We start from the raw sequence: 13719 nt of genomic DNA on the forward strand, positions 1-13719 counted from the left end.
ATTCAGAAACCGGCTGGGTTTTGTAGATTTCAGAATTTGCAGTCGCTGTTTCAGAATTTGGGTTTCTCTGACATTCTCAAACAAACGTAACCCCGAGTTTTAAATAACTGAATAGTATAGTAAATATGTCATTGTTTCGATCACGTTCACCACAAACAACAAAAACTCCTCAATCCCCCACTTCTTCTTCTACTGTTTCAACATTCCAAGTTTTTCTCACCAAAACGAAATCACAAAACTCTTTGTATATAATCTTTTAGTGACATTAAATTCGGTATCGTAGTCAAGTCCAACCAAGCAGTGGCGGAAATACATGGAGGCTGCCACGAAAAATTTCATTAGAAGGGTTCAAAATCATGATATGGTTACTCAAAAAGACTTAAAGTCAGTCCTTCCCGAGACTAGTTAGCCTTTTGTGATATTTCATTTGATCATTTAGACCCTTGTTTATATTTCGGATCCCAAGATCCATTTTCCTTTTGTTGAGACGAGGTATAAGTACCTCACGTGAGATTTTATTTACTAGCTTTTGAGATTAAGAGAAAAAGAAGAAACGTGAGTTAGAGAATAGCTTGGGATTATACTATTGATTTTTCATTGTTATTCTTTAATTTTCAATCAAGATTCGTTGATTTTTCATTTGTAATTGATTACCACTGCATCAGTTTCATTTTAAAACTTTCATTTGCAATAAACAGCAGCAATTCATTCCAAACACAAGATTAGTTGTTTATGGAAAAACATGATTCAAAGTCAAGTTGCTGAAAGGAATTCGCGACAGTGAGATCTAAGCAGACTGGATACCACTTTCGATCTTTTAGAAGGCCAGAGAAAGGTACGACGCAAATGTGAAAGTAACATTGCCACTAAAGGGGCAATAACTTTTTCAAGAAAGTGGCTGGCCGTCTTTCAGAAAGCAGTTTTTCCAAAGAGCCAGGTCCACGCTATAAACGCCGAAAGTTTGATGCCTTTCCCATTCAAAGGCACGATCCTACTTTGTACTCGCAATCGTCGCCTTCAAAAATTTTGGCGCACCATTTCATTTCCCGGTTGCTCGGTATGCTCTTGGTGGGTGCAAGAAGCCCTTCCAAGAACGGTTGAAACCTTTCCTTTCTGGGGACAGTGATGTCTGAGGTTGCTTCCGTGGTGCTCTCGTCTATCATTTGTAGTTCAAAAAAGTAATACCTACAAGAATTAAACTTATGACCGGGCTATGCTACTACCATTTGTAGTTCAAAAAAGTAACGCCTACAAGAATTCAACTTATGATCGGGCTCCTATCTATTCGCCAGCCTTATCAGCTATGCTACTATCGTTTGTAGTTCAAAAAAGTAACACCTACAAGAATTGAACTTATGACGAGGCTCCTACCTATTCGCCAGCCTCATCAGCTATGCTACGGCCCTTGGGGTTCCATAACCATGCTCACTTCATCAATCATGAACTATTTATTTTTTTTATTTGTAGCTCATGTGGACTGTGCTTACATCATTGATCTTTATACTATTTACATTTTTAATTCTTTCTAACAACCTGGCTAGCTAGTGGCCTCGGGCCTGAGTTAAGAATATCTTCATGTTAATGTCGAAGGGGGCGACAACCTTTTTTATTTCCAGTTTTGGCATAAACTAGAAGGCGTGTACCTAAACCTATCCCCGCCTCTAATTAATTACATTATGCTGACGCATGGTTCGGTGGCGAAATTGTTCTTATATACGTGACGTAAAATAATCTCCCAAAGTATGTTTGATTACTTTACATTTTAGACTTGTGGTCCTATATGAAATGCATTGGCTAATGTGAAACAAAAAATATCAAATACTAAAACTTAGAGTTTTTCAAATTGATTAACAGCCAAGACCCAAATTTGAATTTTCTGCATTAGAAAAATTAACGTTTGATCTAATATCAGAGAAGGGAGGGTTTTGATCGTAGATTTGCTGTCGTTTTGACTATCAGCATTCAAATGGGGCCTCTGCTGCTGCTCTCGCGAGAGTTCGGGTCCGAGTTTCCCTTTGACTTGTTTGGAATGCAAACAGTCAATTTCATGGAAAAAGTGCTGATTAAGGAAGCTGTCCTACTTTCATTTTTTTCTATTATAACTGAAGATGAGCTTATGAGTTGGATGATATTGATGGCAGGGATCGATCAGGGTTGAAATTCAAAGTGTGAAATGGATTTGAAAAAAGTTGAAATGGGATGGCCATAGAAATTGAAAATTGGTTTCTATGGTACAAGAGACTCCTAGTAGTGTTTGATGGTAAGAAATTCTCTTAGGGGCTGTTTGATGTTAAGAACATGCGAGAATTCTACGAATACCTCAAAAGTGAAGTAGATCTGTGGGCTACTTGTTCAAGTGTTCCATCAATCTATGCAAACTTTGGGGCAGATTCGTGGACCAACTTGCGGTCTGTTCCTAATGCCAAACGACTCCTTAATGATGAACAGTCTCTTATTTGAGTACCATGAAAAGGTATTCACTAGCATGGCCTGCTTGTTTTCTAGAGAAGAGGAGGAAGCTTGACAGTGAAGGCAGTTTGATTAGCTGAACTGGATCATTTCTAGAAACTGCCACCTAATCTAGAATCATTTCTTGTTTTGTCAAATTTACAACTGGAAAAAAAATAGTCAAGACAGTAGAAGAAAAGGAAACAGATGAAACGACTCACAGTGAAGATAAATATATGCCAAGTTTTCTTATTTTTCTGAACACGGAGGTGAACTATACCTCTGTTTACCTCTCTTTGTATGTTGCCAATCTCATTGTGTGGAAGAACACCTAAGGAGGGACAACACTAGATCAAGAAGACCTCTGAAGAAAGAACAGTTCTAACACTTTGATAGTGGGGAGTTTAAAAATTGCACAACCAGGGAAACAATAAGACTTTACTTGTCAAACTAAGCAAAATGATACAAGTTGATGGATGCTTTAGGTTTCAAAATGACCAATATTGATTTTGACTTTGATCTCCAGACGTGTCTGAGGGTTGAAAGATTGTGCACATCACATTTGCGTGCCCAATTGCTAGATAGGACTAGCTAGCGTAGAGTTAGCTCTCTCTTATATATATATATATATATATATATATATACAGGAAACTGCAACTGCAATTCAACGGATCCAAATCTAATCTAACAATTCAAGACCTAAAAGAGTAATGTAAAGTAGCAAAGCCATGGAGACTCCCATTTAAACCACATAATAGCAAAAGATTGTGGGCATCACAGTGCATGTTATTTAACTAAATCAGTCATGTCAAAGGTTACCAGGCATTCTGAACCTGACCTATACAAAGTATTAAGAAATTAGTGTATTAACTAATGTTAAGACAAAAACGCCATCCAACTTGACTGCAACTAAAAGTTAAACTAACAATAAATACCAATTGAAAAAGGGCAAGGAAAAGGAAAAGGCAGAGATCAGGTTAAAAGAAAAGAAGTGTTCATGGAGAGCAAGGATGAAAAGGGAAGGGAATCTTTTTTTTTTTTTTTTTTTTTTGGAAGAAGGCTCACAAACAAGAGAAGAATGAGGGTCCAAATCTTTTCTCTTGTTTCTTAAGACAAGATTAATTTTTTTTTTTTTACTACAAATAAGCATGGTTGATGCCTCTAAGTGTATGATAAGCAGGTTATGAGAAGGCTTTATAATCGCTGTCGTCCATTTAGAGCCAGCAACTAAGCTCAGGCAGCATCGGATGCCCCTTGATCCCTGGACCTCTGTATTCGATAAGCGTCGACAATAAGAAATGAAGATATAAAAATGGCGTGAAACAGAATTGCGGCAAGATTGTGAGATGCCAAACTGCCAATGTGCAATAATTGAAGCAATTAATATTATGTGGACAGTTGCATCGCAAGTGGGTTGTAACTATAATGAATGATCATGTTTTTAGATTTAAAAACCATGGAAATATTAATCTCTTGATGCTTGTGCTTACTGCGAAGGATTAACTAAACAACAAACAAAAGCAGCTGGGTGGCAGATGCACGCATGTTGAGATCGGGTGCGTTTGCTAAAATAAATAAAGAGCGACGCCCTTGTTGTTACCCTGTGTTCTTATTTTTATCACCTAATTTTTCCACGTTTTCCTATTCTTTCTTTTTATAATTTTTAACAGGTTACGATTTCACTCGCTTTTTTGTTTTTTGTTCTTAATCTTTAAGAGTCCTCTGACCTTTCCTTCAAATCCAAAGTAAGGCTTGTGCTTTCTCGATATGAAGCTGGTAACACCCCAACTTAGACTGTATCTTGTTTAATTTCTAAGCTGTTAACACCCCAACTTACTAACTGGAGGAACGTTTCTAGGAGAAGTAGATTTTGTTCTTTTCTATCATTATTTTATAGTGTTTTAGGGGCCATTAGTAAGTCTTTACATATGTTTCCTATCAAATTACTCTTTAAATGATATCTACAAGGTTAAATTGCAGAACAAATTTATTTTGAGTATAGAGTGGTTTGTACTTTAACCTAAGTGGCCTGTGATATGTACACACGTTTTCACCCCCTTCTTCCCCTGCCCCTGAGGCCCAGACCCGCGTCAGAATCTTGGTGAACTTATAGTTACTCCGTTCAACTCGACTCACAACCTTACTTTATATCATATATAATTTCCAAAACCGTAGTTTATACTAATTAAACTAATTGATCTAGAACAATTTCTAAGTGTTACAAGCGTACAAGTGGATGACCTTCCCTACAAGGTATATGGGTGCATGTGAAAGATGGAACAAAAATTCAACCGGAAAAAAAGTACCTGACACTAAATACCCAACATTCTGATGCCTCCGTATACTGTAAATTCAAAAAGTTTCGAGGGGTTCCATTGAATTGAAAACTAGACTTGTGGTTTCTACCACGTGCGCTGCACATTTCCCCAGATGTTGAGTTAATACAAGTATTCTTGTTTCAAAGGGACCTAAACCTACTGAACTCACACAAGTTGGCCACACCTGAAATGATTTTTTTTTTGAAGTATCTCTTGAACGAGTGTGACCCAATTCCATGTTCCATTCGATGATATTTAGCCTTTCATTGTCATCTAGAAGCCAGCAGGCTCCAGATCAATTATTTATTGAATCAGGGCGCCCTCCAACCTTTATCCACATTCTAAGTCTACCTAATGAACCCCAGCATGAGGACATGCTAGCCGTCAATATTCTAAGTCAGCCAAACAGTAAATGATTCTGAAAATTGTCACACTTGACTTCCTCCCCTATTATGGTTGGGGTTGGACTCAAACGTATTATAAATGATGGAGTATAATTAAGAGTTGATACTACGTTTATGGTTAATTAGTTCATTCTTCTAAAGTTCGGTGAGCATGATCAGTATTTCATCTTATTGCTTAATAAAGGTGCTGAAACTCCCCCACCTTTTTAGCTCATTGCCTTAAGAGTCTGACTAATCTAAAGTTGAGGATATTCCTTTTGCAAATAGAAGTGGGGGCATCCCCTCCTAATCATGAAAGGCTTCATTTCGTAGATGGTAGACTATCACCAATACTCAATGGTGTAGCCGCATTATGACTAGTGCGGGCAGTTGTCCACGCCAGTCTCTTAAAAGTTTTTTATTTTTAAATGAGAATCTTAAATATTTATCTTTATATATATATATATAAATGTCCCACTAGATTTGAGTATTTTTAAATAAGTGCCCTTTCAGCGAATTTTTCTAGCTCGGCTACTACCCATACTCTTTATCACTTTATTGATGACTGCTATATAGGTGATCCTAATTCTTCTTCTACTGCTACTCTCATGAAGGGTTTAAGATGAGGTTCTTAGTTTCACCTTTTTTTTGTTTTTTTTTTTTTCTTTCTCCTGCCCTCGAAGGGCTTCTTGCAGTGCCAGAGGTAGAAATTTTGGCTTGGTAGGAATTAATTCAAAATATTTTAAACTTTTAAGAGCACCAATATATAAAAAAGAGCGAATAATTGAATGTATCAATATAAAAATTAGAGAAATTTTCATTCGATCATGTGGACAGCTGTCCCTACCACTCACATGTAGCTCTGCTACGGTAGAATAGACCAAGCAACTAAAATAAAGAAGAAATGCGCCAATAATACTCTCAAGTGGACTATAGTGTTATGCATGTCACAGTTAACAAAAGATCACGTGTAACAATAAGCAAACTTTGTCTTCACCCCCTGCCCCTCTCTCTCTCTCTCTCTCTCTATATATATATATATATATATATATATATATATATATATATATATATATATATATATATATATATATATATATATATATATATATATATATATATATATATATATATATATATATATACCCATCTTTACTGGATGTGAATGTTACTGAGGATGACTAAAACTTATTATCACCCGAAAAATAATCGCTGCATTAACATTAGCGGTGTCTTATGGTGCACCCACAGTCTATGATTGCTTTAATGACAATTTAAGATATCTTAACAACTAATTTTAAAATTTAACCATCCGGCGACTATCTGGCATCCGGCAACATTGTCACGTATATAACTTAATCATATTAATTAATGGCCATAAAAACAATAATGCAGCACGTCAGCTGTTTACAAAACAATCAAACAAGAAAAAACAAAGTTGAATGCTGCGTGGGCTCTCCGAAGATTATACTGCAACCCTTTCCTATTTATTTAATATCCACAAGTTGTTATTTGTTAATAGTTTTTCGCTTTTACTGACCAATTTCTGCAACTTTACTTGCGAATCTTTTGCCATGAATATTTAAGAAAAACACGCTCAGGTTTGGATATGCTGTATTTAATAGTTGAATAGTACATATTTAAAATAAAGGAAGTGCAATTGAAAACTCCCTAAATTTTGAGCATATTTTTTCTCGTATCGCTATAAGTCAAATGTGTTTTTGCAAGTTTTTATTGATTTTGCTTTGTCACTTTTCACAGCCACGGCTGCTGCACCTACCGTTCCCATTTTTTATGAGAAAACACAATTAACGTGTCTTTATAGTTTGAAAAATACCTAAAAAGAGAGGGGTTCTTTTGTTATTAAGATTTCATAAAGGATATTCCATAACATGTAAGGATATTGTTAAGTGTGTGTTTGTGGTTTTAGAGAATTAACACTCTAGGTGATGTGCTGTGTACATGCTCGCTTGTCCAATCAACTATGCGACACCCTTTGAGGCTGCTGCATATCCTTTCAAACGCAGAAACAATTTCCATGCTTATTTACTATATTAAGTTTCGTCATCGACCCAAGAATTCTGTAAATCCTATTAGAAATTCGCCACCAATGAATTGCTTTTGCTTCTGCTGCCAACAAAGTCACCTTGCATGGACCCATTCCCTAAAGTTTGATACGGAAGAATTTGTAAAAGATGCTTAAGAGGACAAGTGGGTTTCACTTTTTTCTGTGTGTGAACAAAGTAGTCAAGAGTTCAAATTCCTGAACACCACCTTTTCTCTTTTCCATAAACCCAAGTAACCACAAGTTAGGAGGTGGGTGTACTACCCTATGAGTTTTACGCGCGGCCAGTTGGCATCAATGCTACATGAAATCCTCTCTTTAAACAAAAGGATGGCTTTCTCTAGTAGCTGAGATCTTTGGCGATCTCTGAAATATTTCTCAGATCATGATGGATCTCAGCTTCATGGTAAGCAAGTGCAACCTCACATGACTATTTTTTGAGCTATCAAATATGGTTTTATCGAGTGTTTGAATGGTGGATGAGTAAGTCTTCTCCATGGATTCAAATCGCAGCCGGGAGATATCTTTTTCCGGCGACTGTTTTGTCAAGAGGCTGTGTTGCGTAGCGTTCACATTCATAGAACAATGAAAACAATAAACTTTATCCAAAACAAGCCCTGACTATTTTCCGGCATTTGGCTCCTTCCGCCGTAACTTCGCTTTCACCACGGCCATTTAATGGGGCACACCCCAACGCCTGCCATAATGATTTGCCAAGCATCACTGTGCCTGCCAAGAATTTCCCGATGACGGCAGCTTGCTGACGGGTGCACGCTGGCGTCACCGGACGTACGCCGCCGATCGACATTGACCCTCTTCTTGCCCCTCCCTGTCCTTCACGGCCGAGCCAACGAAGGGGTCCAGGCTCAGCCCCACCCTCGTCTACCTCTCTGCTTTCTCTTAAATGGACACCAACTTTGGAAGAAAAATTTATATATGATCGGTTCATGAGTTGGGTATTTATTTATCATCGCCCTGCTTGCTTTATCAAAACCACAAAGGCTTCCAGTCCGAGAGAGCCACTCTCTACTCCATGTGTTTCATGCACAACTCAAGCCCTTCGATGGAATCCTCCTGTGGTTCAATCACCGAGTCATACTGCTCTTGGGGGGATTCTGCGCCCAAGCAGGAAGCGCTGCCCTTCAATGAGAATGATTCAGATGAGATGATGCTGTTGGCCATGCTCGTTGAAGCCACAAGCGAAGGAATGGAGACGGAGATCCTGAGGAAGAAAGAGGAAGGCCGGGGGAATCAGACCGGTGGGGGGAGACCGGATGGACAGATGGCCAAACAGGAGAAGGGCTACCGGGGGGTCCGGAGGCGGCCGTGGGGAAAGTACGCCGCCGAGATAAGGGACTCCACGAGGAACGGAATCCGAGTTTGGCTCGGGACTTTCGACAGCGCGGAAGCGGCCGCGCTGGCTTATGATCAAGCGGCTTTTGCGATGCGGGGGTCGTTGGCGGTGCTCAATTTTCCGGTGGAGCACGTGAGGGATTCTCTGCGCGACACCACCTACGGGAAAGACGGTTGCTCGCCGGCGATCGCGCTCAAGGAGAAGCACTCCATGAGGAAGAGAAGGAAGGGACCCAAGAAACAGGGCAGCGGTCCGGCGAACGGGCCCGGTATCAGGATTCAGAGTGCGGTGGAGTTGGAAGACTTGGGCACCGAGTACTTGGAACAGCTGCTTAGTTTTTCGTGTGCTGGTGAAGGGGGATTCTAAGCATATGCCTTCCTTCTTTCGTCGCTCTTGCAGAAGAGTAGATTCCACGCACCGCGACTTGTAGAATATAGGATATTCCCATGTATTCTTTTCTTTTCCTTCTATATTTCTTAATCTTGTTTGGCACATGAAATTCATGGTCTGAAACTGTGCCACTTTCTCTTCATCCTGCTCTACAGGTTCCGTGTACATATTTTTGAGAATTTGGAAAGTAGATGATCTGCGCTACTTGATTAATCAAGGGTTTTGACATCTCTAATAATCCTATAGCTTTTATGTTTTGTCTCACTCACCTGTTTACTTTGAAGGCATAAATATAAGCAGCAAAAGCAAGCGCATATATGTGTAAGGAGTCCACAAGTCAGGGGGCAGAACGTGTGCCTTTAGAGCAGGTTTGAATGAATGGATCGCACTGATAAATTTTACTTTGGCCTGGACTTATCTGGGCAATTGATAGATCAAGAGAGCATCTGTTGACCATTTCTTTCTTTCCCCATCTCCCCCGATATTTCTAATTTCATCTGCGAACAAACAGAGAGACGTGCTGAAAATTGTTCACAGTTGTTCAAAATTTCTGGACTTCTCGAAGAAAGCTCCAGGTGGGGAGTCTCAGAAAGGGCGGGGTAGTTCTTCGTTACAGCGAACACCTATAGAACTTTTCACCGGCCGATGGTTCCGCCGGGTTTCCTGAAGTCTGTCAAATGTCTTAGTCCCGCTCGGCACCTGTCGCCTAATGAACGTGGAAGCACTGAGATGTGCAGGAGAGAAAGGAAATAGAATATTGCTTCCTGCCTGTGCAATCAAGTGAAGTGACGACATCGGTCCACGGTAGATAGCACAGGAGATCTGAGGGCCCCTCGCCATGAGTCAATTCCTCCTCTCTTTTCAGGCTTCGCCTTCGTCCTGTTCAAAATTTTTCACATGGCCATCGACGAATCTGCAAGTAGAGTGTCAGTTTCACGCATTAAAGCGGTTCAACTGAGTAAAATTAGAAAAAGTTGAAGACTTCCAGCTGCTCCCGCTTCTTTTATCATAGTTTCTAATACAGGCTCCAATTTTAATTTTACTAACTCCAGTAAATTGGGTAAGAGTTCGGTCAAGCAATGTTGTCTTCATTACTCCAGTTCTACCTGGCCAATACTAGCACTTTCAATATTGCTGGGCTAATTTGGAGGATGGGGTCTTGTTATATTCGAAGATATTGTTGTCTCCCTGTTTTAAGGGCCATACTATAGTTAATCAGACTAATCAAGCAGTGAAAGTCTGATTGTTGGTCAAATTCCTGTGGCTTGTAAGCGACTATCTGCAAGCGGTTATGATCTTTTATAGCATGCATAACCAATAAAAACCAGGGCAAAGAATCGTAAACAAAACAAAAGAAGGGTTGATAGATCAAAAGAACTTGACATAAGGATGAGGATGTAATCTATCTTCGACCCTCAATATTAAACACAAGAAGGGAATTTCAAGGAAGGTAAAAGTTAGCCAGAGCAGTACTGAAACTGCTTGATTAACTGAGGCACAGTGGGGTAGACTATTACCTAGACCCCTAAAATAATAGAAACAGCTAAGAGAACAGCTAAGTTTCTGATTTACCTATTTGGTTGTCTTTGGACGGCAAGCTGTGATTAGATGCCTTGGATCTACATGTTGCTGATGCATAATTGGGAAATAAACAAATCCCATTTGAAGGAGCGCCATGGCCCCTGCCTTAGCCCCTTGTTTTTGGATACAAGGCAAGGTTGAGTGCCCATTCCAGCCAAGTAATTGGAAGCAGGGGCAGGGGCAGGGTAGGCCTGCATGGGCCCTTACCCCACTTCAATTTTTTTTTAAAAAAAATTTACATGCAAATTTTAAAAAGAATTCACTTGTTTTATATAAAAAGAACTTTGAAAAATGATATTTTGATCATAGTCAAAATTTAGAAACTTTAATTTAACCTACCTTATACAAAATTAAAAACTTAATTTGAAACCCGTACTTTCATCAAACCATTTTTTGCGAATGCTGCGACCATTGAATGGTACAGATTCGGATCGTCTAGAAGCGGACACTTGACGAATTCTCAGTCAGTGGCAGTGAAGCGACCGAACCATGTGTCAAAGATGTAAAGTTGCTGATGCAAGCTAGTGATGCATGCTAATGACCTCCGTCCTCTATGTTAAAGTAACGTCATTGATGCTACTCCATTGCGTTTGATTCGCAAGTAATAATGCAAAAATTCGAGTCACAGATCGATTGAATCATCGAGCGTTCGTATGGCTTGATTCGCTCCTTGACAACAGCAGCTGACAACAACATCTCTGCGTCACAAAATAAGTTCTCACTGACGCAAGTGCAAACAAGCTCAAGAGACGGTGGAAGGGATAAGAAACGGGGCCATTCCTGGAGTAGCCAGATACGCAACCGATTGCGGGCAGTTCAAATTCAAAACCTGGTCCCATAAGAGTTGGACTAAGTTACAGATATATCCAGTTGTTAGTCTAAATTCAAATGCATTGACTTAAATCTGTTGAAGAAATCCAGATTTCTTTAGCGACTGGATTTGGATGAGTTGGTATAGTTTTGTATCCAAATTTTCTGGTGAATGGGAGGTTCATAACTTACCGACTAACAAAAAAAAGCTCAAAAAGTCCTGAGCTTCATGCGGTATACCCTTCAACTTAAGTATTGCGCCTTCGATTTTGCCGTAATCCAACCAGCTGTGTTACAATCCTTGAAGAGTTTTGTAATCAAATTTGAATTTTATTGAGAAAAATTGAATTTGGGTCCAAATCAAATCTAGTTACATAGAATCCAAGTCAAATTCATTTAAAGTTGAATGCACTAAGCGAAGCTTTTCACATTCTAGTGATGGGGACTAATCGGGTTTTCTTCGGCCCATGACAGCGGCGGATTTGTCCTTCACTCTAATGCTCAGTTGCTTTCAACGAAGGCCCCATTTCTACGACTCTCACCACCCAAATGATCGGGTTGCTTTGAGAAAGGAATCAAACTAATGTAAAGGGCATCAGCCATCACCATGAGCAGTCGTCATCTATTTTGTTGGATTTCTTGCCACTTTCCTATTAATGGGAAAAATTAAAAAGAAGAAGAACTTCTTATCGAGTGAAATTCATTTCATATGAGTGGCGATTGGCCACTTTACGAGGCCGTGTTAATTGAGAAGATTTCGTGGATACGAATCATAATTTTACTGCGTACAATAAATAAGAAAGTTCATTGTGATTCACGCAAAAGTTAAAACGGTGGTGGAGGAACCTACCAGCGGCGCGGAGTTAAAAATTCTTTTTAAAGAAGAGAGACACTTGCATGTATAACAAAGTAAATATCAAACGATCTTAATGTCAAAATGAAAAAAAATTGAAAAACTGGCACTATTAACCCCATCAAAAGAGTAGTGCTCACAAGAATCAAATAAAACCGCTCCTGCTACGTGCCTCCTGGCTCACTAACTATTTTGAAATAAGGGTATATGTTTATATATGTACGCAGAAAAGGAAAACATTTGATGAATGACACGATTGCAAATGATATAACAAAAGGGGTCAAAATTGTATTATTTCATTTAAACGTGTAACATATTTTTGGTTTCATGAAATGATGTTGAATCAATTGCCATGCAAGGAACTTTTCATTGGTGTCAGTGCTGGCCAGCATCAGCTGATATTATAGACCTTATTGGCCGTTTACCTAAAACATGTTGGTGGTTTGCTCTAATTTTGGGTCCAATTCTTATCTTTAACTAACATAAAGATTGGAGGTGTAGAAAAAAATAAATTTATTTAGAACAAGAATGCTCCTATTTCCGATTATTTGTCTTAAGTAAAGATCTGTCCATGTGCTGTCCTACCCAATTAAAGAAAAAAAAATAAGAAAGAAAAGAAAAGAAAAGAAAAGGCGTCCTTCACTTTCTGATAAAAGGTGCGCAATGCTTTTTTGAAGCCATGCATCCATAGTGGTGTAACATGCGAGTCATTTTCATTCATTTAGGTTAGGAAATTAGTTTTATATTAGCTCGAACTAAAGGGAAACCGGTCATATGGGCCATCACTAACACGACTGGTGTGAAATGACCAGAATGCCTTTTATCTATTTGAAAGAAAACCCCCCTTACAAGAACAAAAGATGGAAAATGAAAAAGTCAAAATGTTCAGCTAATTTAATTTTTTATTTTTTTTTATTTGGCTGAAGGCTGGGGTGGGTGGAGCTTTAAAGAAAGTACGACTACATTTTTTAACATATCTCTACAATTTTTTTATTAGGGTCAAATTACAATTTTTTGAAAATATTAACTGTTAAACTTTTACTTTTCAAAATGCGCCGATAAAAGTCAGTGTCATAAAAAATCAGCTCGAATATGACCTTAAATTGGCCTAGTCAGATCAATTCAACGTATCAATGGCAGATTCAAGAGATTCAGATGATAGCTTCTTATTTAAAAAATAATTTTATTTATTTTTTGAAATGATATTTTAATATTTTCGGCCAGTTCGCCGTCGAATCCATTGATCCAAAGCGCTGCCAATTGTGTCTCTCGGATTAATAAAACCAATTTAAGATTTTAAGTTAGTTTTGCAAAAATGAATATAAATTGGGACGGATCCACAAAATTTGCTTATTCACACCCTCAACGTTTTGATTATTTACGTATCGGTGGTCCTCCTTTTGGTGAAGGTCTGACCGTGGTACATACTTGAAGGGAAATGAAAGGAAAATGTGTTTAGAAAGTTATTAAAACAAGTTGGGGTCGGCTGATCTGTAGGCAACCTGCCTTTAACGAGG

The 13719-nt window shown here is 38.8% G+C and overlaps 1 protein-coding gene across 1 annotated transcript; it reads left to right on the forward strand.

Annotated features, from left to right (window-relative positions):
* The first annotated feature begins 8106 nt into the window (after positions 1-8106).
* On the forward strand, positions 8107-9197 carry LOC116252751 (ethylene-response factor C3-like). Its single transcript, XM_031627254.2, has one exon. It carries the CDS (start codon positions 8248-8250, stop codon positions 8932-8934), a length of 687 nt encoding a protein of 228 aa, XP_031483114.1. The 5' UTR covers positions 8107-8247; the 3' UTR covers positions 8935-9197.
* The last annotated feature ends 4522 nt before the right edge of the window (positions 9198-13719 follow it).

This window comes from Nymphaea colorata, chromosome 4, assembly GCF_008831285.2.
Source record: "Nymphaea colorata isolate Beijing-Zhang1983 chromosome 4, ASM883128v2, whole genome shotgun sequence".
In the NCBI taxonomy this organism is placed as follows: domain Eukaryota; kingdom Viridiplantae; phylum Streptophyta; class Magnoliopsida; order Nymphaeales; family Nymphaeaceae; genus Nymphaea; species Nymphaea colorata.